Below are 18,012 nucleotides of genomic sequence, written 5' to 3'. Positions count from 1 at the left end.
TAAGCCACAATAAATTGAACAGTTGTGTCCAATCCATCCATCTGATGGTCCATCATCACTTAAGGATTTTATTTACTCTGGTTCAACAGCTGGTTGGACCGTCTGCACGCTGACCAATAGGATCAAGCGCTGTTATCGGCAGAGAAAAAAAATCCTTACAGTCGCCATGATATAGCAGCGGAAACGGGTGAGAAGTAGCTAGAAAACAAAAGAGAACACGCAGTCGTCCTCGCGATTTGGTATGCTCTTGCAGGTAATAAAGAAATCCTTCCTATTAGACCTGAGCTGTCTTCACTCTGTTCTCCCCAATCTTATTTAGACATTGGAGGCGATGTGGTTGTTCTCCAAAGTAGGTCTTATTTGTATCGGAAGTCGGGTCAGCTCCGAATAATTGGGATCTGTTAGCTTGTAGCTAGCAAGCTAACTCGAGCTAAGCTAAACAGCTCTCACAATTGCTCGCAAACCCAGCATTGTGTAGCGTTGTGGGCTCGTTTACTCGCAGTTTACCTCAACGATAGTGATTCTGGCTACTGGAGGCTAAGCTAGCAGCAGCTAACCAACGCGCTGCTTCGGGCCTAGTGTTAATGCGCAAGTCAGTGCTTTGCTATTATGTAAACAACAATTGAGCAGTATCTCTTAATATCATTTTGTTTCTCGTTAGCTAACCCACTCGGGCAAAGCGTTGAAGTCGGCCAACAAATTGCTCAATTTCACTAACTTCGCTTATCCGTTGCCCATCTCGCTAGTTAGCAAACGAGCTAGCTTTAGCTATTTAGCGTTTGTTATGTATAGTTTGATAGCTACCTATTTAGGTTAAGCTAGGCTAATCAGTTAGCGACAACGAGAGGAAAAAACGGCTAATCTTAGCTAGTGTTAGCTATTTTTACTCCTTTTTTTAAACGCTTTTTCTTTCAGCTCTTATACTAATTAAAGCTTAACACAGTGTACACCAGAGTTTGCTAAGTTCAGCAGGAAAGCTATTGCACTTCGCTGTTGATTTTAATGTTGATTATTATGTAACTCCAGTGAAATCTCAGCCCTCATAGGAAACAATTTAATGTCAATTATACCGTATTAGACTTCTAGGAACATATCATGACTTTAACCAAATCTTGATCAAAAACTTGTTCTTTGTGATTGGCAAAGGTTACATTTAATATCCTGTGCATACGTGTACATGTTGTACCTTGTTAAATTATCAGAGTGCAAATATGATTACCATCAACCTACCTGATGAGCTAGAGTCCTACACTACATCTGACCTAATCCACAGTATTCCAGCTTTAGTCTCAGGACTTAATTACTTAATTGATTTGCAATTGATAGCATGTTGGGTGTTCTTGTGATTCTGTTCATGAATGATACTTACAAATCCAAATTATTTCTGCAGTGTTATAGGAATGCCCAAGGAAAAATATGACCCGCCGGATCCCAGGCGGATGTACACAATTATGTCCAGCGAGGAGGCAGCCAACGGGAAGAAGTCATACTGGGCTGAGCTGGAAATCAGCGGTGAGTGTTTTCAGGGAGTTTCTAGTTTTATAGTTTAATTTGTTGTGTTAAATTCACCCATGATGTTGCCATAATGTGTAACCTTACTGGACTGTTTCTCTGACATGAACACGTAGTCGTTGTGGGTCTGCCTTTTCATCTCATCACTGTTGAGCACAGGTAGTTCGTCACTGTTCAGATAAGACATGGGTTCACCAATGTAGCTCCTCACTCACTGTCCGGGCTGCAGTTGAGGATTATTTAGTTAATCTGCCAATTATTTTCTTGATTAACCACCTGGCCCATAAAATTGTCAGAAAATAATGTCAAATGTTCATCACAGTCTTGCAGAGCCCAAGGTGACGTCCTCAGATTTCTTTAGCCCAAAACACAAAGATAAAAGTTCAGACATTCAGCATATGTCCACATTTTAACCAGAAGGGAAGCTGGCACCAATAAATGTTGGGCATAGTTTCAAATATGTCTTTCATGATTTATCTAGTATCATAGTTTTTTCCTCTGTTGATGTACTAATTGATTATTTGACTAATAATTTTAGCTTTAATACCAACCTGATTTTTGCTAGGTTTAAAATAGGTCACAGTGGGGAAAAAAAAAATTCACCTGCAGCTGCAACATGGTGGTTGTAATCGACGGTCTTAATATGATTTTGTCTGTTTGGTATTTGGGGAAACAAATGCAGCCCTGTTGTTAGGCCCGTTTCCACTGAAGAAGTTCATGGTACTATTTGGGGGGGCAGGAACTTTACAGGAACGTCCTCTTGCTCGGCTCCATTGAGAGGGCAGAGTAGGAGGATGGCTCTGGATGTGACGTAATCGTTGCGCAACCATTTTGACCCGGGCGACACAGCAAAGAAACTTTTCTTCTTACGACTCCTTTTTAAAAATGCGACTTCTCGTCTGCTGAGTTTTAAAAATGCCGGCTATTTTGTTGCTTTCTGTTGTCATCACATCCCTCCTTGAGTATATCCAATCAACACCAAGTAATCCCCAAGCCCCAGCCAGGGGTCTTTCGGGCCATTCTGAGCACCTACTCCGAGGCAGGGACTTGTTTAGCCCCTGTAAAAGTTCCAGAACTCTGTCCTTCAGGGGTGGTTCCTGCTGTGGAGACACGCACCAACGGCCCCGGCCCCGTAAAATTACACCGAAGTTCCTGTGGTGGAAACGGGCCTATTATGCTCAAGCGTTAAATGTTTCTTGTGAAATCAGTACATCTATGTTTACCCATTCATAACAATGGGAAACATTTACTCAATGTTTTTTCCTTTTTTTTTGCGAGGATGGTAGTAGTTGGATACTGGGGCTTAACTCTACTGTGTTTCTTTTTCCTAATGTCACTGCAGGCCGAGTAAGGAGTCTCAGCACAGCCCTGTGGTCTCTCACCCACCTCACTGCCCTGCACCTCAGTGACAACTCACTGTCACGCATCCCGCCAGACATTGCCAAACTACACAATCTGGTGTACCTGGATCTCTCATCCAATAAGATCAGGAGCCTGCCGGCAGAGCTCGGCAACATGGTGTCTCTCAGGTGAGCCAGGCTTTGCATTTGCCCCCTAATGTGGGCACAGTGGAAAGAGTAGCTGCCTCAGGGTTGATATTGAATCTGTTTTTTCTCTCACACATGGTACACACTGGCGCTACTCATCATGGTTATTTGTTTCAGCTGATCATAGATTGATTGGATGTCTGCCTATGTATATGTATATTGTCCCAGAACTAATTGCGATGAATGATACTGTCATTTTAAAACCATTTTATGTCACTGGAATGATAACATAATAGCATTATAATGCAGGTACACCCTGTCAAAGAGTAATGACCTTTTAATTCTTAGGAATATTCACACGTCAAAAATAGAATGTAAAAAAAAAAAAATAAATTGAAATATCCTTAAATAAAACACCAAGGCCCAATCCAAATTCCTATCTTAACCCTCAATCTTAATTCTCAAGCTTAAATCTCACCTTCAAAACCAAGTGTTAAGGGCTATCTTGTGACTTTAAAATGGGACACCCCTCAAAGGCAAATATGTCTTAAGACTGTCAGGAGCAGCAATATGCCAAAACTCTGTCTGTCCCAGTCTGTCAGTTCAAAGAAGAAGAAATTTATCAGTAGCTGTCAATAAAAAGACGTGATGAGTTTTTTTTTTCCCAACACTTCATTTCAATTCTTGTACAAAACAAGAAGTGACAGACATGAACAGAACAAATATGCCAGGGTTAAAAGAAAAGAAAAAGAAATAAAATAAACAAATAAATAAATAAAAAAGTTCAGCAGCTAAAACAATTAAATTGTTTACATATTTTCAGAGTCTTTATAGCTTTGGAGTTTGTGGAGTGCTGAATGGTTTCTAAGTATTGCTGCATTTCATTGATAAAAATTTTGAACAAGGGTTTTCTGTTACAAAATTTTCTCTTATGAATATGGAATTTCACTAAGATAATAGATAGATAGATTAATGATATAGAATTGTTTTTGTTTTGAAATGCTGACATCATAAAATCCAAACAGCACGTCTTTGTACAGTAGTGAAAATAGAACATAAATGTTGCAACGAATATACTCGACAAAATCTTTCCAAAAAGTGACAGTATAGGGGCAGCAAAACAAATGTACCATGACCAAACAACAATCTTCGACAATGCCGTCTGCAGCTGTGCTGATTTCATATTGAAACAGAATGCTTGATCATTAGGGGAACAGTTGCCATTGTGACTGACAATTATGTTATGAATATGAACAGTTCACAAGTTACAAATTACTCACTCCCATAGTTTTGTTTTTTTTTGGAGCTGCGTGCTTTTTGTAAACTTGTCCTCATTGGTGGCCCTGAAATGATCAGGGCTTGTGTTTTGTCTGGTGGCCCTGAAATGGAACAGAGATAACAACATTACTTTCTTTTATTTTTTACTTTTTTGGGCTACCTGTCAGATATTTGTTAAGTTATTAGTTTAGTTTCATGCAGTATTGCAAGTATTATCACAATGAATACTGTAGGCAACATCCAGCAGAACTGGTGAGGCTGTTTACACGGTCACACAAGTGTTATCTGGTGACTTTCATCCACGTTAACGTTTCACTCTTTGTGTTATAAGTTGATATTCAACCAAATAACTCGTACCACAACAACTGACGTAACTTATTCAGCGGAAAGTCACCACATAATACGATCACTAACGTTAACTTGCAGCTGTAACGTTACCAGCTGCAGTCAGACTCTACGGCTACAGAGATGACACCGTCCGGTCATCTTACAAAAATGTTGATGCAAACATTTCACGTATATTAAAACATCTTAACAACTACATTATCACTGAGAAAAGACTTTTGTAACTGAATGACAGCATACTCGGTTATCAGAGAACCGGTGTTACGTGCGGCGGGGCAGGCAAGCTGTCACCTGCGACCAAAAATATGTGTGTTACGCTACAAAGTGGTCTATAGTCCATAAAATGACGTTAAACTAAGATAATGCAATAGTTATCATAATTTTAAAACAACTGTTAACGAGGAAAATACTCACATTGATAGCTCCGCTTCCTCACGCTTGTCGCCGCCATCTTGCATTGACTGAATCGTCTGTACTCGGCTGGGTTCGGCCGAGCTCGGCGGATGATACGCAAAGGATTCTGGGATAGCACTTACTGCCAAGGGTGGTCCTGGAAAATCTTAAAAGTGAGGGCCATACAGCCCTTATTCTTGACCCTCAACTCAACAGTCTGAGAATCGGGACAGCACTAGCACTTCGCGGGAGCGCGGATTTTTGAGACTGAGGGTTAAGATAGGAATTGGGATTGGGCCCAAGAATTGAAAATAGAACCACACAACCAAAACAGTAAATAAAATGGACTCATGGGCTTTGTCGACAAAAATTGCACTTAAATAGATATTAAACATTTGGCACAGGGCCACAGAGAGTCATTGGTGACATTCTTAGGTAAACAAAGATGTATGTAAACACAAGGGTAATATCGTTCGATACATGGACATGGTCTTGATAATTTTTGCTGACCTCAGTAAGTCAGAAAGTAATTATCATGACAGGCTTTCTTCCACATTAAGTTCACATTTACAAGAACCTTAAGTTGGAGGCAACAGTTGTTTTTGAAAGGTAATGAAGATGGTTGTTTTTTCAGGAGGGCTGGTGTCTAATGATCCAATTTCCCCATGTCCTCCACAGGGAACTGCTTTTAAATAACAACCAGTTGCGGGTTCTGCCATTTGAATTGGGGAAACTGTTTCAGTTACAAACACTGGGGTTGAAAGGTGAGTGGCCCATCAATGTTTTTTGTAGCCATTCTAGCCTTGAAATCCCGTCGCTGTCTTAGCAGTCATTCAACCCACTTTGCTTTTCCTTCGCCAGGAAACCCACTTGCACAAGAAATTATGAGCCTCTACCAGGAACCTGATGGCACGCGGAGACTGCTCAACTACTTGTTAGACAATCTGGCAGGGGCTATCAAGCGCAGTGAGTCCCCCCTCTTGCTGGCAGTTTTGAGGCTGGAACAGGAGTTTCATATTGCCAGTTGTTTTTATTTCCCCAGAAGACAGGATCATTTGTAGATAGAGATGGGGAACCCAACAGCTTATGTGCCCTTAACTTTGTTGAAGTCATTGTTTGGCATTTGTGTTTACGTCGTCACCCATATCGAACCCTTTTCTTCCTCTCTTCAGTACCGACAGAGCAGCCCCCAGCCCGGTCATGGATCTCACTCCAGGAACCAGACCGAACACGGGCCTCAGGTAAGGACTGCAAACATGAAACATGACAGTGAACAAATGCACATACTATTCTTTATAAAAGAAGCTGTTCCGTATATATAGTAGTTAAGCAAGTGTGGAAATATCCCTACCAAAAAACCCTCAGCTTCTCAAGCTTAAAATTTGCTCTTTTGTCTGTTTCTCCCCTCAGCACTGTTCTCCGTGATGTGCTACAATGTGCTGTGTGATAAGTACGCCACAAGACAGCTATACGGCTACTGCCCCTCATGGGCTCTAAACTGGGAGTACAGGAAGAAATCCATCATGCAGGAGATAATGGGCTGCAATGCAGACATCATCAGTTTGCAGGTGAGTGATGGATGTCAAAGCATGTGTTTAGGTTTTCACAGATATTGACTTAACATTTCTTTTGTACATCTATGTAGATCCACCAAGTTTAAGTTTTGTTTGGTAATAGCGGGTTGTTTTTGGCCACGCATTAAGTTAAGCAGCACCTGTAGAATGTCATGCAGCCCAGTAAATGCTCCCTTTGTCAAGCACTGTCCAAAGTCCCAGTGTCCAGTGTTGACACTGTTAACACTGACCACTGATGTGTAGCCATTTTTTATTGACCTGGGATAGGTATAAATACTTTGCAATTTTCATTAGGAAGGGAATATTGTACTGTTGGCAGAATTTGATTACATTCTGACTTGTACCGATTTTGGGTGAGAGGGTGCTGTCATCTTAGTCAGTTGTTTTGGTATTTGGAGAGTTGTTTTCATCTCTTTTAGGCATGTCACGATACCAGAAATTTAACAGTTGATTAGAATATCAGTGAAATTCCATGATTCTCCATATCCAATTTATTACCAGGGTGAAAATCTGTCTCAGAGGTGCTTTACTAAGATGGAAGTGTTTCCTCTTTTCATCTGAAAAGTTCAATGGGACCATTTGCATACAGGTTTTTGTGAACGTTTGCCTGGAACGCAAAGTACTGTCATACATGACTCTTTCAGTTCTTCTTTTCGATCAGTGAAGGAGGATCTTTTACAGCATCTGCACTAGTCACCATCCTCCATGTGTTTTTATTTTTTTTTCATGGTGGCAGGCATTATTCATCTTCCTTTGGCATCTAACGGCAGAATAGTTTACGTTGAGGCATATATGCTGCTCCCTTTGGGTCTGGAAGAATTTTATCCACAATATCTATGGCACTGCCGAACAATGAGTACCATTGTGTTTACTGAATTTTGGAGTCTACTTGGTACTCAAGCATCGTTTCGCGAGACATCCCTAGTATCTTTACAGGCAAAAGTTCATAACAACTTGAATTACTCATGTGAATTATATTAAATATTTTGGAAAAGTCTTATTTTTTTATGTGTCTGTATAACAAGGAGCAGGGCTAATAACTAGCATGCAGACAATGCAGAATTATCCCCAAACATTTGCTGTGTTTGCTGTTAAGCTTCTCCTCCTTTCTGCACTATTTTTCAGACATCAACAGCTGTTTATCCTGCTTCAACTTGAACAATTAATATGTCATTTTAATGATAAGATATCTTATAATATCTTTTACTTTTCTCAGTCTTGTATTAAAGTGTTTAATTTAGAAATGCAGTTTTTTTTTCTCTTTGGGAGTGGGTGTTTAATACTTGCGTGACCTGCAGTGTTTCCTGTTGTCTCTCCTGACCTCCGTTTCCTTGTTGACTACAGGAAGTTGAGACGGAGCAGTACTACAATTTTTTCTTGCCTGAGCTGAAGGAGCAGGGATACGACGGGTTCTTCAGTCCAAAGTCACGAGCCAGGACTATGTCCGAGTCGGACCGCAAACACGTGGACGGTTGTGCAATTTTCTTCAAGACAGAAAAGTACGTACTTGTAATTTTTTGCAATTATGGGCTGTCTCTCTTGTTGACTAACCTTAGTAGGAGATATAATTTTTTGTTTAATCTTCTTAACAGTTAAACATTTATTTTTAGGGTTTGTTTTTTGTTTAAATGCCAGAATTGTTGACAGTCTGAACCAAGGTAATGAGGATATGATATGGGTAACTCCTAATATTGTTGCCTGAGTGTTTTCTGTGTGTGTGTGTGTGTGTGTGTGGATATTTTGGTGCAATTACAGCCGATCACTAAGCTAGTGAGATTATTTCCTTCATTTAACAGATGCAGTAATTTTGACAAAGAAATTAGGTATTACATTTTAAGCTTGTCACTCCTGGTTCAGCCTGTGATAAACTGAAACCTGTGCTACAGTTTTTATTGCGGTTTGTTGACGGTGTCTTGTTTTGTTGAGCGGCCTATCAGCTGGGCAGAGCTACCACCATTGACCTACCTAACCAGTTTGATTTTTCTGCAAATGAGATGGTCTGTTTTGGTGCAGCCTTCAGACAGCAATAACATTTTACTCATCTCAGTAGATTTGTGTCAGGTCATCTGTATGTTTACTCAGATTTCACACATGAATGCAGCTTTGGAAACCTGTAAAACCACCAGTCGTCTGCATTAACAGCTGAAAACAACAGCTAGACCAATAGTATATTTTCAGACTGGATACTAGGGATTGTCATTGACTGCAGCCTTTAAATTAGGCTCCGTTTATACCATAGCACATAGATTTGACTGCTGAATGATATTATAGCACATACTTGTTGTAGGATATGAAAGTGGTGTCATGCTTTTATGAGTCTGCTGTAGCTACTTAAAAAATCCGGCACACATCAGATCACAGCATTAGTGGGGCGTTTTGCATGAAAGCCTTTTAGACTGGAAGTCAGTCGTGGTCAAAGAATCAGGGGTGCCTAGTTTTGATTTACATAAAAGGGGAGTCCTGTTGATTTCACACACTAAAGTCTGTTTACAGGTCTTTGGGAGCACCTCTGCATTTGTGAAAAAAGTCGTATTAAGCCTTTTGTGGCGGGGCGTCGGTGGCTTAGTGGATAGAGCAGGTGCCCCATGTGCAAGGCTGTTGCCGCAGTGGCCCGGGTTCGACTCCAGCATGTGGCCCTTTGCTGCATGTCACTCCCTCTCTCTCTCTCTCCCCCCTTCACACTTGTCTGTCCTATCAATTAAAGGCTAAAATGCCCCCCCCCCAAAAGCCTTTTGTGGCTCCAGAGGGAGCCGTGTGAGGTCTGATAAATTTCCTTAAGTGATTCCTGGAGTTGAAAATGAAACTCTGGTAGTGTGGAGTTATAAAAAGTCAGCTCGCCTGAGGCCTGTACTAAGAAGCCAGTTCAACTTACCAAGGATATTTTTTGGTTATCTGGCTCCACTAACCTTAACACTCTCTGGATAACTGGTATCATGAGACTTGTTATCAACTAGCTCAGTCAGCTCTGGGCTTTCCTATCCAGCCATGAGGGTGTTCATGTAAGAGAGACAAGGTTGTTAATTACAAGCGACACTATCAGAATCATTAATGTAGTAGCCAGCTTCATATTATATGAGATTATATTAATCTACGAGAATGTTTTTGTTTCAGGGACAGCAGGAAGTCATGTTCATCGAAGTGAAATGTAAACAATAGGCTCTAATCTTACAACAGAGAAGACTTTCAAATATTGAAAGTAATCCAAGTCTTAAAATACATGTAGTTATTATTATATATGTGTAGAGTATGTTTTGCTATATGGCCTAGTTGAATGATGAAGAAACTTCTCTGAATATGTCACATAAAAACACCTAAAAGAAATGCCAGACTGTTTCTGAAAAGACTGGCAAAATAATCAGCCTAATGACTGATGAGGTCTGACCGATTCAGAGAAGCCAATTAACAGTGTTTGGATTATTCTCCATCTTTTTTTATCAATTGTCATGACACGTGTCTCATATTATTCTGAGCTGCACTGATGGAGTCAGTGTAAAATCAGCCACACTGTCACATATCACTCCTGGGGTACAATAGACTATGCGCAGTTAAAATGCAGCTAAAATCCTCTTCATGTGTTCAGTCATCTTAACAATCTCTCCGTTTGATTGAAGCCCTGTGTTAAAAGTGGAGTGGAAATAGAAAGCCTGAAATAATAAAATTATTCTACGTACCTGTAAACACAAACTGTCACCTGTCACTCAGGAGCAGGTTAGCTTTTCAGCGCAAGTTACCATGGGGATTTACCCTGCTAAAAAGTGAGCCAGCTTCATCGCACTGAAAACCCAGGGTTAACCTTAAAGTTACCTCGCTAACTCTAAATACAGGCCTCTAAACTCTGTAGCTGCTCATCATCTCTACCCACTACTAGCATAACACAGCAGAATCTCTGAACTGTTGATGGACAAGTTGCATCATGGGTGATGTAGTAGGGCTGCACAATATATCGAAATGACTTTAATCGCGATAAAGGTATTGCAAAAGATTTATCATATTTACATGTGCCAGCATTTACATGCTGCATGTCAGTATATATTTGGCCAATCAGATGGAGCCCTAGGTGCCTGGATGTAGATACGAGGGACTGATTGTAACAACTAATTCATGTTGAAACAAACGTGGGGTAACTTGAGACCTGTTAGTTTTTTTTTTTTAAGTATTTCTCATGGCACAGAGAGAGTGAAACTGGTGTTGTGGATGTTCTTGGTTCTTGTTCTTGTTGGTGTGTTTGTTCTGGTGCCCTGGACAGATCTGACACCTGTCCATCCGCCCACCTGCTGTCATCCCCGGCTCTCTAGCTAGGTGTACTGCCGTTGCCTCGTAAAGATGGCAGGATGGCACAGAGGGTTTCTGGGGAGCAGCACTAGAAAATAACCTTGTATTTTAAGGTTCATAAAATACACCCAAAATCACAAATATGTAGGATATTACTACAGACATTCCTGTTGTCTTAATGTCGGCTGTGACAGCAGATACTGCAGTCACTCATGTCAGTGAAGATGGTGATTTACCATCTAGGGGGCACGCTGCGTATTTTTTCCCCTGATAAGGCAACATTGTGGTAATGTGATGGTGCTACTGATTGACGCTGTATTGAGTCATGCAGATGATGACCCGATGATGTTTTACTTCTCACAGAACGCGCCCTATTGGTTGATGTTTCCTGTTTTGTTCGTAGTCTCAGTGAAAACAAACCATAAAAACTTTTCTCAGAATGAAAGAGAAGAAACATGTAATGTAACTGTAATATAAACGTTCCCATGAAAAAGTCTTGTTTAAAAAAATATATATAAATCATAAATTCCCTTTAACCACCTACTTTATATTGCTGTGAACATACTAATAAATTTCTCCTTTTTTTAACAACTGTATTTATTTAACTTTCTTACCCCAAAAAAATCTTCTACAAGATTACACTGAATACATCATGAGAACACTGCAATTTTATTTTTGCCCAATACTAATTTTTACTGAATAACAAGATCAGCTGCCATAATACAAAGGTTGTAAATGATTCTTATTGCCATGTTTTGTTACTGTTTGGAAAGCGTTGTCGACCCATATTTTATGTCGCACTAGAGGCCACCACTGTTGTGTTGCATGTCACGCCCGTCATGCCTCTTTTGCTGCTGGGATGTTGGCATGCTATCTAAAATCACAAGAGGGCGACATCATTCCTTTCTTGTTTGGTTCAGTGTAAAAATGCAAAGATAGTGTAAATAAGGGACTCTGTAGCGGCCCCATAATGCAATCTCTGTAAAAAGGGCTTGTGTGGCAGGTTAAAATAAATCTCCCCACCTATGTCATATATTGCATCTCCGTGCACCATGTATTTTGGCTGTTAGAAGTTCAGTTCAGTGTGAAGGACTTCAAATTTGATACTAGTGTTTTCCTAATTGTATAGTTTTGATTAGTCCATAGCAGTATTGTTCTGAGACTGGAGCTTTAAGTGTTGGTGAAGTAGGGCTGCCACTATTAGTCAACTAATCGATGACTAATCGACTATTAAAATAATCAGTGACTATTTTAGTAATTTTTCATAGAAAAGTACTACAAAAGTACCCCAAAATACTCTTACTGCAGCTTCTTATGTTCAGATATTGGCAGCTTTACACACTCTCCCATGACAGTGAACTAAAACCCTTTGGCGTGAGTACGAAACAAGACATTAGATGATGGAATTTTGGGGTTTGGGCGAGACAGACCGTCATTTTTCAACATTTTAACACATTTTTCGATGAAATGATTAGTCGACTAATCAAAGAAATAATCGACAGATTAGTCGACAATGAAAATAATTGTTAGTGGCAGCCCTATGGTGAAGTAAAAGCAATGCAAATAGACGGCAATAAATACAAGAGCATGGTTCTGACATTAGTTAAAAACCCACAGAAGGTTGAAGCTTCGTCCATAAAGCAGCTGGCAGTACTGATCTCTGTTTTGCTGAAGCAGGATAAGTCCCCAGTAAGCTGCGGGGACACTATCAGCCTCATCAAATGTCCACACATCCATAAAAACAGTAAATGAAGAAAATTTATTATGTAAAAGTTTGATGAAAAGATGAAAGAGATGCCCAATTTTATTGGCAAGTAGGAAAATTGAATTTGTGCCCTGTATTGGCAAATAATCGTGCTGCTCTGTCCCTTTTGCTCTGATATTGAGAGGCATCGAGTTTTGGCAAATTAACCAAATGTGACTCAGTCTGGGGAGCTATCTCAATGGTTTGGGATACATAATTAAAGTGTTGCTGTTGAGCAATTTTAAGCCTGATGATTGCATTACTCAGTTTGTATGTTTTGTTTTGCCATGCAGAAGTTCAGGATTTAATCTGGAGTGCAACTGCTAGAATCCAGGACCTATTTCCAGCACCTCATAAATTATGTGCTTGTCTTCATTCATTTATTGCCAGCACTGCTTGCAAAACTTGTGTTAAGTCCTCTCCCCTCGTCTCCTTCTGTTTATCTCCAGGTTCAGTGCAGTTCAGAAGCACACAGTGGAGTTCAACCAGCTGGCCATGGCTAACTCCGAGGGCTCAGAGGCTATGCTGAACAGGGTAATGACCAAGGACAACATCGGGGTAGCTGTACTGCTCGAGGTCCGCAAAGAGATGATGGAGGCCTCCTGTGAGTAGACCCTATTCTAATTTTTGAGATGCAAGGCACCTAAATAAGATTGACTTTTGTTTGCATTTTACTGAGAAGCTGGTGTTGCAGCTGCCCGTGGTGCATAAATAACTGTTATCATAGTGCTGTATTTCATTAGTCATAATTTATTTTTGTATCACTTCTCCCTACTTTTTTCCCCCGCTCCTTATAGCTGGAAAGTCACTCCATGGTATGGAGAAGCAGCTGCTCCTGGTAGCTAATGCCCACATGCACTGGGACCCAGAGTACTCTGACGTCAAGCTGGTCCAGACCATGATGTTCCTTTCGGAAGTGAAGAACATAGTGGACAAGGCCACACGCAGCCTCAAGCTGGCCTCTGTCTCTGGTGAGACCAATGCCATTCCACTGGTGCTGTGCGCTGACCTCAACTCCTTGCCCGACTCTGGTAAGTTGGCAAAAAGGCTAACAGAGCTGTGCTTTATCTGACCACAGAGAGTTTGAATGAATATAAAAAGTTGTACATATGTTGAAGACACTACAACAGTGGGTAGTGGTGTAACGGTGCACAGGTTTGATGCGAATTTGTCACAGCTGGGAAAAAACCCAAACGCATAAAGATATGTTTCCTTTCATTTATTTGGATCAGACTTAGTGCAAGTGGAACACATCTGTATACACTGTACAGACACTGAACAAACACTTTAAAGGCAACAGGTCACAACGGGCTATAAAACTGAAAACCCTCTGCTGTGCTATGAAATTGAAAATACAAAATAAGGGTTGCTTTTGTACTTATCCCAGTGATCTGCACATCTGGATGATGCATTAGCATGTTGGATGTGTTTCCATTCAGAGACCCTAAAACAGTGGTGCTACACTGACGCACCGTCTTCAGCTCATACTCAACTCTCTCTCTAGTGCTGTCGTAGCTGACCCTGACCCTGCAGGCAGGTCTTCCAGCGCTGCCCTTTCATTTTTGCTCGCCATAGTGTGACTGACTGGCACGCCGGTCTGCTCGCTAACAGCGTACAGCTAAAATTTCCAGGCGGAACTTGCGCTTGTGAACTTTCTTTCCACATTTTACGCATTAATCTACAAACTGTATTCTATGTGAGACTTGGTGCACCAGACCACGACCCCTGTTACCGTGACAGTTTGTTTCCTAGCGTCTCCTAAGAATGTGTTGAGATGCTCTTGAGGAAAACTGTATCTCAGACTTCTCAGGATGAGCAGGATTGTGTCTCTCTCGGCTGCTTTGTTAATTTAACAAGAAAAAAGGAATGAGTATCACCCAAATAATGTACCCAAACAACTGTTTTTAAACGACTGTATTGTAGCCTTATTGCAAAAAATGTTCATGATTGTCAGTTGTTTAGGCGATGGACAGAATATTAATTGGCATAATTGCAACAGTTTTTTTTTTACAGTTGATTAAAGGTTAAAATGCCAACAACACATTAGGTAAGTCTTTTGTGGTGGAACATTACATTCTCACTTTTTTGGGCCAAACAATCAGCTAATGGAGAAAATAATCTGCAGATGAATCAATAATGCAAGTATTATTTGCAGTGGTAATGGTTTTTGTAGTTTGTTAGCATGGGATAAAGCCCTCTTCTTGCATACATTTAATCTCAAAATCTTGTAAATATCAGTTCAGCTGCAGCCAATAATAGGTGGTAGTGCAGACATCTTAAGATGGATAGAACAGCTGTACCCACCTCACCTGCATGCATTTAATTCATCAGTCCATTATCGTGAGAGATTTGCTCCTTTTTAATCACCGTGACTTTGTTCTCTTTACATGTCAGTCTCTCTGTTGAAGGTGAAGTGGTTCAGTTTTGCCCAGCAGCTGGGGAGCAAGACTTGGGAACCTCTTGTGTATTGAGGAGCTGCAGTGTTAATTCATGGACACTGTACATTAACTGCCACTAGACGGCATCACCGTAAACCTTTCTGCTCCCATCGCCAGCACTCTTCTGCTCTGAATGCAACCACACGCTCACGCTACTCTTACAACGCAGTCATGTGAACTAGTGTTGATGGGAAATTAGAAAAGGAATACTCACTCATATCAAAGGAAAATTGCAAAGTGAGCAGAGAGTTCAGCTGCTCCATTGCTGCCTGACACTTTGAAATTCACAGACAAGACAGCTGCTTTAGTGATGCATGTACACCTTCATCATACAAGCATGACGCTGGTGTGACATTTGCGGTTTAGACAATCCAGCTTGGGGTGCAAAGACAGGACAGTCCATTAAACGTGGGGGATTTCTTTGTGTGTGTCCGACCATTATCAACTGATTCTAAATGGCATAAGTGGACCATAAACTGCAGTAATAAATGAGGACGTAATTTCTTCTTTTTTGTGGGGGGTACACGAATGAGCGATGTGTTGCTTTTTCATGGCGGTAAGAAAAAATCCATACCGTCACAGCCGTAACTCTTCCAATGACAGCTTCTAATCTCTCCCCTCTGTGCAGGCGTAGTGGAGTATCTCAGTACTGGTGGGGTGGACTGCACCCACAAGGACTTCAAGGAGCTTCGTTATAGCGACAGCCTAACCAAATTCAACTGCAATGGCAAGAACAGCACGTCCAATGGCAGGATCACGCATGGCTTCAAGCTGAAGAGCGCCTACGAGAATGGCCTGATGCCTTACACCAACTACACCTTTGACTTCAAGGTGATTAAACTGACAGCACAGATAATTGTATTGTGTGCACGTGGTTGTAGTTATATAAGCTTGTTTATAAGCGATATCAAGGATGTATTCATCTGAGGTGACCCCGCTCTTCTTCTCTCCGCAGGGTGTCATCGACTATATTTTCTACTCCAAGCCTCACCTGAACGTGCTGGGTATCTTGGGGCCCCTGGACCCCCACTGGCTCGTAGAGAACAATGTCACCGGCTGCCCACATCCCCACATCCCCTCCGACCACTTCTCCCTCTTCGGCCAGCTGGAGCTGCTCCTGCCCAACGTGCCCCCCCAGGTCAACGGGCTCCATCTGCCTGCACGCAGGTAGTGAGTCCCTGCCACACCACCAGGGGGAGCTGCAACCACAGCCTCTCCCTTTCAAACCCTCCTCCCTCCCACTACCAGCTCTTCCCTCCACCGCACCGGAGGAGGAAGACAAATACACAACCTGTAAAATATTCGTACAGTGAGGTCTGGCCGACAGGGATTTCGTATAATGTTATAGATATTCTATATTTTTCTTTTTTCTTTCTCCGTTTTTCTTTTTTGTTCTTTTTTTAACTGCTCGATTCAGTCCTGTCCGTGTATCATTTTGTGTTTTGGACTCCCTTTCCTCCTCAAATCCACCCACCCACTTTGCTTTCTGTCTTTCAAACTAGAGGGGATGGTAGCTCATTCAGATTTGTCGTATGGGGCACAGTTTGGTTTTAGAGCAAGGGGGGAAACTTAGAGAAGTGGCTGAGGGGAAGACATTCACCTGAAAAGCTCCATAGCTGATGGTCTGCCTGTCTGTCTGTCCTGTATAAATCTGAAACCAGCAAAGACAGCAGACTTGTCAGTCTCAGACCTCCATCATTGGCTTGTGCTTGTCTTCCCCTGTACCCTGGGCAGCCGGCGTACTTTCTCAGTCTTTCCAGGATGCAGGCATTTGTCGAGTCAGATGTTGGGTTAGAGCAGCTTTTAGCTGGTAGTTAAGCGTCCCTCGAGGTGGATGTAGCGCAGCTCGTACGAGGTGAGATTTCCTGCTGTCATTCTGTGGTGCTGAGGCCTTTTTGCGTGGTCACGGCCTCCCGTGGTGCTACAAGATAGTCTACACCTCTGACCCCGGCCCTGGTGCATTAGCTACCAAACCCACAGATGCCTCGAGAACCAGACGTCCGAGAACTACAGTTGCCCAGTTTCACGTGGGCTGTGTGTAGTGTTAATATGTGAAGGAAGGATGTGGTGAGAAACTGAAGGCAGCTACCACTCTGTTTGCGGACTGTTTTCACCCCAGCTTGTATAGTTGTTAGGCTAGTCTTGTGCTTAGGAGCTCATGTGGCCCACGCACCCCCATTTTTGGGCAAGGGGGAAGGGATTTAGGCTGATGGGCAAAGCGATGAGGGGCTTTCACGAATCTTTTCTTTGTCTCGATTGCTTTTAGGCAGCGAGAGTGAGTAATGGCTGATACACAGGAGTAAAACCAGCATTCCTCTCACTGTCTGGAGTTGCCATCCAACTCCACACATGCAAGCTTAGACACACATGCACACACACACACACGCACACACACACACACACAACACAGGTAATCTGCAGACAGATCTGTAGCACTGTCTCCGAGGCCAGTAGTGACTTTCCCCAGCCATAAATTCCATACACAAAAGCAGTGGTTTTTTTCACAAGTGTTTGTACAGAATAGAAATCTAGACTCAGTCTTTACATGATTGTATATGAACCACAAAAGACCTGTTTTCTGGCGTTTTTTGTACGAAGAGTAAATTATGATCAGATTTGAAAAAAAAAAAGGATTGTATTGTAAACTATGGCTAAATTTTTATCCAGTTAATGTTAAGATGAATTGATATTACCAGCTTGTACAAAAGACGTAAGAAGAGGTTGTTCGAGGCGTTCACTGTCACTACTTTGCACTCCTTAGAGATTAACTGTAATTAATGTATCAGTATTTTTATTTTTTTTCCTCCCCCCGCCCCCCCGCTGTTGATTTGAACGCCTGAACAACCTTTTCTCCTTTTATTTTTAAATACTGTTGACATTTGTGATGATTTTATGTCCTTTAACAAAACCAATAAATGTTGATTTCCTTTTTTATGAGCTGTGACAATGTTATGACGATGTGTATATCC

General features: G+C 41.6%; 1 protein-coding gene across 1 annotated transcript; it reads left to right on the top strand.

Moving 5' to 3' along the window:
- Positions 1–124: 124 nt before the first annotated feature.
- Positions 125–17,514, top strand: cnot6a (CCR4-NOT transcription complex, subunit 6a). The gene is made up of 12 exons (XM_033633012.2): positions 125–253; positions 1,391–1,512; positions 2,855–3,041; positions 5,694–5,779; positions 5,877–5,981; positions 6,188–6,256; positions 6,426–6,583; positions 7,934–8,088; positions 13,055–13,209; positions 13,403–13,636; positions 15,672–15,874; positions 15,999–17,514. The coding sequence occupies exons 2-12, from the start codon at positions 1,401–1,403 to the stop codon at positions 16,212–16,214; spliced, it is 1,680 nt and encodes a 559-aa protein (XP_033488903.1). The 5' UTR covers positions 125–253; positions 1,391–1,400; the 3' UTR covers positions 16,215–17,514.
- Positions 17,515–18,012: the final 498 nt, after the last annotated feature.

Source organism: Epinephelus lanceolatus, chromosome 7, assembly GCF_041903045.1.
Source record: "Epinephelus lanceolatus isolate andai-2023 chromosome 7, ASM4190304v1, whole genome shotgun sequence".
Lineage (NCBI taxonomy): Eukaryota > Metazoa > Chordata > Actinopteri > Perciformes > Serranidae > Epinephelus > Epinephelus lanceolatus.
Note: the sequence above shows the minus strand (reverse complement) of the source record. Positions and strands in the feature narration are given on the sequence as shown.